The following is a 9,214-nucleotide window of genomic DNA, read 5'->3' as shown; positions in this document are numbered from 1 at the left end:
TATAAACACAACTATCTCTTTCATTTTAGACTCCAATTCTTCTTAAAACACAACTATCTCTTTCATTTCAAACTCCAATTCTTCTTAATGCATTCATAAGGAAATTTAATAAAGAAATTCAACTACATATTTGCATTCAAGGAGAAATCGATTCAAGCATAAAATTTTGTTACAACAATCATGATCAACTGTATTGTGATTCTCCATAATCAAAGAATGCACTAATATGTTGCAGGAATTCATACCAATCATAACAACCATTGTGTGAGATTCCATTCCAAGGGTTTCATACTTGAGGTAACATGTGTCATTTCAAAATTTCTATTATTGTTTAGCCTTTATCCTCCCTTGCACATGCACTCCTTTTCATCATCATAGTTTTTATGGAGGTGGCAACACCAATATGGGATTTGACTTAGGCAATCCCCTATATAGTACAAGCTTTCTTCCCCATCTTTCATATGTGCAGGTTTATATCCAATAGAAAAAGTGGTACATGACCATAGAGCAACTATTATAATTGCAATAGAATTTGAACATGTGAAAACCCTTGGACTAATTCACCGAGTGCCCTTTTCTTTCTATTTGAGGTTGAACTTTGGGAAGGTGGCATTTTAATGCCTCCCAATTGTATTGTAGCTCATCTCTATCCATTTTGGACAGCTTAAGACTAGGATTCCTAGCACCCATGTTCGATACTTTCCATTCCAATTTTGAAATTTAGGTTCCTCTTTGTATGTGTGTTCTAGCTCTAGCTTACTATAATTTTATTATTTTGGACTTTGAATTGAAATTCATTTTCATTTTGATTTGAATTTGAATTTGGATTTTTGAATGATGAAATGCACATGAGATTTACTGAATTTATTGAAATTCAGATTTGGTGAAATGTGTAATTTGTTGTTCATTGCTAAAATTCATCTTTATTCTATCATTAACACTAAATCTCAACCACATGCTTTACAACCTCAATTGTTGCCACAAAGGGATAAAATCCAAGTTCTTATCTCTTCTTTTAGGATTTTAGCTAAGTCTATTTGTGTTCCAATATTACAATGGACCATTTAGATCCTTAAGTTTCATTGATTTAGGAGATCTCAATTCCATATTTTTTCATTTTGGTGAACCAAACATGTCTTGCATTTGCATATATTCAAATTTGCTTAAATATATTTCCAATTTAGATGCAATCATTTCTAAAACTTATTGCTTATGTACTTTCATTTAATTAATTGATTAATCAATCACATAATTTTTATATTATATCACTTAATTAATTGATTGATTAATTACATCATTGTTACTTCAAATTATAGTAGTTCAATAAATTGTGTGTGATAAACCAAAACACTAAAAATGTCAACAAACTCCTTTCTTCTTCTAGCTTGCTTCCTTTGCTGTCTAGTAGATAGTGTGTGTTTTTTAAGCTTATACTTGTTTATGTGATCGATAATTTGTTGTTTTAAATCTAAGGTTCTTGCAAGAATAAGTTATTGACTCATGGCTTCCCATTCTTTGTCTAGTAATGGTGTTGAGTTTGAGTTTCATGTTGACTTGTTTGAACCATTAAGAAACTCAAGAGATCAATCATCCCTAGATCTTACACACTTCTTACCTAATATACCTTAAAAAAATTCCCTTATGATTCATGTGATGAGGAGGACCCTATAATTCATTTTCTAATGAACAGTTGAAGAAGCTTAAAAATGAATTGGAAGGCTTTCAATAATTTGTGAGTACGCGATGCTTGGCTAGAGAGACCATCCATTTGATTGAGAATCTAATGAGATCGATACATGGTGACTCACACGAAGTCGATATTCTACATAACATATCTCACATAGTAGATGAAAACATTGTTATAATAACTAGTTGTGTAGAAGTTCTTGGATACGTGGCTTCTTAAAGCCAAATGGAGATGTAAGTATCAAAACCCACAACAATACCTTCTATTCCTATATTCATTTCTTCTATCATGTTTATTGTTGCACAAAATATATAAATTAAATTCAAAAATTAATTATCATGTACCAAAATTTAATAATAAAATTTTTAACATTTACCTATATATTTTTTAATGATTCATGAGTATATAAATAAATATAAATATTATACGTATATTAATCTCTTAAATTATTTTTATGCTTAAAAAATCTACATGTATGATCATTAAATTTAGTTTTTAATAAACTGGAATCTTAAAATAGAGAATAAGATAATAACAAATTGTGGAATAACTATTAATCATTATATAATGTTGTGGCCATCCCTAATACATAAATGAAACCAGCCGACAAAAGTTAGGAATCGTTGTACAACTTTGTGTTGTCGCTAATGTCTAAGGTCGAATTGGTTCGAGCAACTCATGAGGGAAAAATAAAATATCCAAGAATGTGTACAAGTCTGTTCAGATATAATTATATAATGAATGTCTATCTACCCACTGTTTGTGGTCACTGCAGAATTGATCTACATATATTTTAAACAAGTTTATTAATTTACTGAGGAATTCATCCTCATATATTTAAAACAAGTTTATTGATTTAATCTGGCGTCGTTCTAAGTTTAACCATTATCTGTGTCAAGGCAGAATCAGTCCATGTACATTTACAAGGCGAAGATAGTTTTAGTAAGCAAATTCCACAATCCTGAACTTCAGATTATATCTGTTCATGAAGCAGTGATTTCGCAGGGAAGAGAAGCGGTGGTTTCAGATGGCCCAATCTCATATCTCTTTCTTTTTGGTGGTGGGATGTCCTTCTGGTCTGCGTAAATGGCAAAAGTTCGCAATCGTGTAGAGAAGGATTTTTTATGAGATGGATTATCCTTTCTGTGCCCAAATCGGTAAAGTAGGCGACCAAAATAGTACGTGAGCGTGAGAAAGGACACAGATCCTGTCAACAGAAATAAACCCCAAAAGTTGTTGAGGTTCAAGCTGCTTGATTTCACTCCTCCATGCTCCGCATTGCATTTGCTCTTATTTGTATTGAACCACTTATTCCTTATATCCTGCATCTCTTTGCTTTCTGAAAGATTCAGTATAGCCTTGGAAATGTCTGAAACTAGAAGAGACCCCTTCGGAAACACCTGTGTTTTGGCCAGTAAAAATAGAATATTGAAATCATTTTTAAAGTAAAGATGATCTGTGAAACTTCTTAACTGTCTGACCATTGAAATTATATAAGTAGAGTGGAGAAAAGAGAAAGAGATTTAGAGGTAAGTTTATAGACTCACGAATGCGAAGCCTCCAGTTCTGTAAGTAGGACCAACTTTTGTATAGTCATTGCATCCTGTTGAAAGAAATAAGTTTTGGGCAACACTTTGCTCGTCAAATATGGCGGCAACACCTCCATTATTGGGTCCCTTCGAAAGTGCAGTGGCGTACTCTTGTACAGATGAGTATGGGCGAAGCACACTTCTATTCACATTCAGCTGTTGTTCCAAATAATCGCCTATGAAAGAGCCCTGCCGATACCCGATTGGCAAATTCTTATTGATGAGAAACTCAACGCTCTGAATCTCTGGTACGATTTCTCTCTGAGTAAACATCGACGATAGGCTGGCAGTGTAACTAGACACTAGCACGAAAACTACGAAACACCAAATTATCACCACTGCTCTGCCCAGACCGCTTACAATCCTCTCCGCTGCACAATCACAATGTTAATTTTAGATTTTGGAAGCGATGTAAACTGCACCATTGTTTGGCAATAAGTAATAGAAGGAAATGGATAGAATCTTGTTACATTGAGTCATGAAGAGCGTTGAAAAGGAAAACCTGCAGAGAGAAGATCAATTACTTGAATCAGAAATATGTGCTGAATATTGCTTGATATATTCTACCAAAAGAATGGTTCCAATATATTCTACTATAGAAACAAAGAATTTTGGATTATTTTTTAAGGCAAGAGTACCAATAGCTCTCATAGTTCCAATAACCGCACATTTATTGTCATAGTGATGCGCGAATAGCTGGTATAGTTCCAATTTTTGAAAAGTGCATTAATAAATTTCACATGTATCAATAGCCGGTCACTTTTTGTCAATTTCTTGTTCATAATTGGTCCATTTGTGCACCACTATTGGAACATTTGTGCAAAACTATTGGGACATTTGTCCACAAGTACTAGCGATTTTGAGTGGACAGTTACTAGAACATCTTTAATTAGGTATCAGACGACACTTTGAGATGTGTACCTTTTGACCTTTGTGCGCATACTGATCCCACAGTGTGCACGTTACTACCCAAAAGCTAAAACAATAGCTATAAGCAGTTAAGTCACATACAAAGACAACTAAAAAAAAATCGTCAAAATCTGACATACTGTTTAGGACTTGTGGGTGCGTGAAGTTAGCTATGACGGCTACTAGTGCTCTTCCCTTAGTGTTATTTTTGAAATGCAAGTTCTCGCTAGAAGATCTTTGAAATTCAGATTCATAAAGCTTTTTATTTGTATTCAATTTTGTATATCTATTATTTTTCATTTATTTTTATATATCTCAATATTTGTATTTTGATGTTTAGAATTTTCTTAGCTACTCAAGATCAATCTTGAAGACGTTCAAGATTGAACCTTTAATTTAAAATTAAATTCTTATATTTCTTCATTTCTTAATAACTTCATTATGGGTCAAGTTGGTATTTATTTGTGTAACTTACTCATGCATGATAATATCTAAGGATGTTCAATATAAAATTAATTCATAAATAACTACAATGAAAAATAGAAAATAAATTAAATGTTTAAAACAACTAAAAGTTTACGTGTCAAAATTACAACCATCTAAGCTTACCATTAGAACGTTCAATATAGATAGATCTTGTGTAAGTACTATTACCTTCTAATCATAATTAGACATTGCACAACAAATAAATTACCAAATTACATGTGAAACAATATATTGAATATCGTAAATGAGATCTCAAATGTCTGCATAATAGCAATGAGCTCTAAAAGACTTGTTTCGTGAATATTCTTATAACAATGAAAGTGTTTCTACTATTCACCTTCTTATTTATAGCTGAAAATCATGTTACCATTTATATGTTTATGATTTTATGTGCAATGTTCTTGAATACCAATGATCTAATTGAAAATAAAACTCATTGGTGGTAGTGATTCAGATGTTGTGATAACATTCTTTTGAAATAGTTTTAATGACTATTTATCTATAATAGAGACAACATTATCTTCTAACTATTATGAAATTAGTTTATCACATGGTTTGTTTGTTTCAATTGTTTACAAAATTTATCAGATTATTAGTTTGCATATATCAAATATTTTACTAGTAAAAATATATTGGAAATAAGTCACATCTAAACCAAAGATGGGCTGGTCCTATAAGGGCCAATAGTTCAAAAGTAGAGCACTCCAGTGGGAAATGGAAGGTCCTAGATTTGAGTCTGAGCTAGTTCATGAACAGCTCAACATGAAATTAAAGTCAGGTCAAGCTAAGAGCCCCAAACATTCTATTAGAATAGATTACGAAAGATGTTGAAAATAAGCTGAACCAAAGATAAGCTGATCCTATAAGAACCAAGTAAAATACTAGAACACAAATACTAGAACACAAATAGAAGATCTTAAACTTTAAACTTGAACCCTTGCCGATTGAGAAAAAAAAAACACCTCATTAGTTGCGTGAATATTTAACCTTTCATATCGATTTGCGTCCATTTAGACAAAACGAGTTATTACCTACCATTACCCTATGTTTTCCTTTGACCCTGAGCCTTATCCATACCATATCTGCCCAATACCAGAAAATAAGCTCATAATGTGAATCAAGTCAGAGAGAAGTACCAGATGAATGTCACGAGTTGTTTCCGAGGATTTCCCCTGAATTGCCTATTTCGTCTGTGCTCCAGAAGCCAAATTATAGCTCCCGTGAAGAGGAAAAATACAAGAGTAGTTATCCACATGGCTGGGCTAAAGGGGTGAAGGAACGCCAATGGATCACTTGATCCCTCGTCTATGTTTGCCACCGCCATAACCAGTCCCGTCTCCGTATACGGTTGTGTGAAATCCACATACTTGCTTCGATTCGCAATCACCGCCACATCTCCCACAATCGCATCGAATTTCTGCTTGGGTTTTCACATTTTATTTCAGTCAATCAGCAAAAAATACAGATTTACAATGACCAAATGAACAGAAGAAGCAAACATACCTGGAGATAAATCTGATAGACGAGGTCATCGTAGTAGCCCGCAGTGATGTTGCCAGATCCATAAGGTATGAACACATGAGGCAATTCATAATCCAATCTCCTAAGCACCTCATTAAACACATCAATAGAGAAGCCTGTAATCGTATAATTCTGGTTTTGGGCACTTGCGTTGGGATGAACTGGTTTTACACTAATGAATTCTGTAAATCCTCGCTCCCAGGGCACGCCTATTCTCAGTATCTTGCCTGGTGCAGGTATCACCCACCCACGAGGCACCTCTTTTGATCCATCCCCCCAATTAACTACTTGTTTCAACGAAACTAACAGGCCTTCTGCATTTGACCACGATCCAATTACCTTATACCCATTTTCTACCACATTGACTATATCATATGAAGGCTCCAAGGGTTCTCCCTTTTTGTGACTTAAACGAACAGGGCCGCTGAGGCCGACAAAGTCTGTGTAAAGAATCTGTTGACGCAATTGTTTTCCACCTTCAAAACCCGGGAAATTCAAAAACTTGGTGCTGGTAGAAGCAACCGAGAAATTACCATTAAACAGTTCCATACGCAGGAGATAATCGATTGCTTTAGCAATTGCCCATACTGTATCATATGCAACAAGCGCGTGGAAATTTAATTCCACACTTTGTAGTGCAGGATTCTGGGATCTAAACCTGTCTTTCCATCTTGCAGAGAATTCTTTTAGCCTTGTCTGATTGACTTCTGAGATTTTTCTTTTCACCCCCAAAACACCATTCATAGACTGGAGAGAAGAAGCGTTAAAGGAGTTCAGTAGGCCGGCAAATCCGTCTGTAATGATCCACACATACTCACTGCTTATAACTCCCAATTTGTACGCCTCGGAGAACAGGATTAGAGCCGAATCAGGATGCATATGCACAATGAATACTCGGGTCTCCAGCCTCATAAGCTGATCCTCAATAACCTTTTGCATGACGGAAGCGTCGGCCTGGGGAGGCACTGCGGCCTTGTAAACAATTCTTCCCTGAACAGCAGTTAAGGCATCGTTTAAGGCGGGGATCGCCCCTGTCCCCAAATCGTCATCTGCATACACAAGCACCACATCCCTCCACCTATATTTTTTTATTAGCTCTGCTATTGCTGTCATTTGTGTTGTATCACTGGGCAACATACGAATGAAGTAAGGGTATCGATGCATTGACAGAGAGGGATTTGTTGCACCAAATGTTACAATTGGAACATGCGCTGCAGAGCCCAAATGCGCCACAAACTCAGCCACAACCGATGTTTGTGGACCGACTATGCTTACACATCCTCTCCTTAGCATTTCTAACGCTGCAATGGTCAATTGATTAATGCAAACTCAAAGCAAATTCTGGGTCATTCGAAAATCATGAGTTGAAAGAGCGACAAAATTTCAGAGAAAAATGATTATAGTGGGTAGAGTAAGTTTTGTTACTTGCAGAAGCGCCCGTAAGTGCATTTTGTGTGGAGTCTCGGATATCAATGTTGAGGAGCGTGCCATTCAGAACGCTGGTGTTTCTGTTTACGTCTGCAACTGCTAATTCAATAGCAGTCCTCGCTATTTTGCCACTAGTTGTGTCCAACGCCATTATAGCACCTATGTTTACTGATGAAACGTCCATTTCTCCTTGTGAACCCTCACATAGTAGAACAAGAACACCCAGAAGAATCTGCAACACAACTTCACGCCCACCATTGACATCGCTGCCCATACCTACACTAGATTATGTTGAGATTACGTGAAATAATAAAGCATTATATTCTTTTCAACATTAACCAAATGTTCAGAGAATTCAAGCGGTCAAGCCTTAGAAGCAATTTAATCACAACGTAAGACTGCAAGCACAAAATTGCTCTCTTTAACCAGTATGATGGGATGGGTGTTGACTCGAGTACAGGAATCAAACGTTTTTTAAATGGACACGCCTTCTTATCATTTAAATAAGACCTCTGAAATTTCGCTTCTTATCGTTTGAATAAGACCATGGAATTTTCGTCGAGTTCTGAACTCTGACAAGTTGACTGACAAACGCTGATGCGCCCTCCCTTGAATAGCAGATATGACCTAAACGAGCAAATAAATTAAAAAATGAACTCACTCGGAAGCATTCTAATATTTTAATTAAAATAATCTGCAGTATATGGCGTCCAGCTTGTTTCGGTATCGTAGATATTCTAAATAGCTCATCGATTATAACGTTTATTTTTAGATAGATTCGATTGAATGATAAATTAGCAACCCCACTTGGTGTGCAATGGGTATGTCGAGAGGTTTGGAAGGTGTATTAGAAAAAAATATTTTAATGATTCATATTTCTCTTTCTAATTTTAGAATCATTTTGTGTATGGTTCTTGATTATCTTTTTTCAGAGTGTCATATTCATTTTCTAAATTTGGTAGCTCATCTTGGTGACGTGTCTACTCCATCAGATGGCTCCTCCAGTACTACCCCGATAGCTTCTTCTAACAAAGATGCCTCCTCATGGACTATTGTTCGCCACAAGAAGAATTGTCACTCTCTTACTATTTAGAACACTCAGATTGTTCTGTTGGGTCCATTGTTGGGTCCCAACTCAGACTTTTAGTAAGGTTGTTTATGTCTATCTATTTGTTTGGTTTGTAACTACCCCTCTGTTCACGGTGCTACTCTAAACAGAACCAACTATTTTGGATACCCTGAAGACTATGAAGGAAGGTGATACTCTGCCTCCCAATGCTACATATGTTAATGTGGATACCCTGGAGAATTTTGTCCCCGAGATCAACATTGACTGCAAAAATTCCCCTTTAACCATGCTAAATACCGCGAAGAGTGGGATTATGGAGTTCTACAAGGTTATCGACTATATCTATTCGACGATCAATAGTTCGAAGAACAAGTTGGAGGATTCATCGAGGAAAGTGACTACCCTTGAAGTTGTTGGTATTGGTAAGCTCAGTACCCTTCCTAACTACCTAAATGAATTGTTTAAAGCCATCAACAATACCGAGGCTATCATTGGTGCCTATGGCTCTCAATTCAAGGTTTTGGA

The 9,214-nt window shown here is 35.7% G+C and overlaps 1 protein-coding gene across 1 annotated transcript; it reads right to left on the bottom strand.

Moving 5' to 3' along the window:
• Positions 1 to 2,216: 2,216 nt before the first annotated feature.
• LOC131066285 (glutamate receptor 3.4) lies at positions 2,217 to 8,065 on the bottom strand. The gene is made up of 6 exons (XM_058001011.2): positions 7,618 to 8,065; positions 6,175 to 7,493; positions 5,808 to 6,088; positions 3,747 to 3,778; positions 3,235 to 3,647; positions 2,217 to 3,087 (listed from the first exon to the last, which is right to left on the bottom strand). Exons 1-6 carry the CDS (start codon positions 7,892 to 7,894, stop codon positions 2,671 to 2,673), a joined length of 2,739 nt encoding a protein of 912 aa, XP_057856994.2. The 5' UTR covers positions 7,895 to 8,065; the 3' UTR covers positions 2,217 to 2,670.
• Positions 8,066 to 9,214: the final 1,149 nt, after the last annotated feature.

The sequence above is a fragment of the Cryptomeria japonica genome, chromosome 8 (assembly GCF_030272615.1).
Source record: "Cryptomeria japonica chromosome 8, Sugi_1.0, whole genome shotgun sequence".
Classification (NCBI taxonomy): domain Eukaryota; kingdom Viridiplantae; phylum Streptophyta; class Pinopsida; order Cupressales; family Cupressaceae; genus Cryptomeria; species Cryptomeria japonica.
The sequence above is the reverse complement of the archived record's forward strand: the minus strand, read 5'-3'. Positions and strand labels throughout refer to the sequence as shown.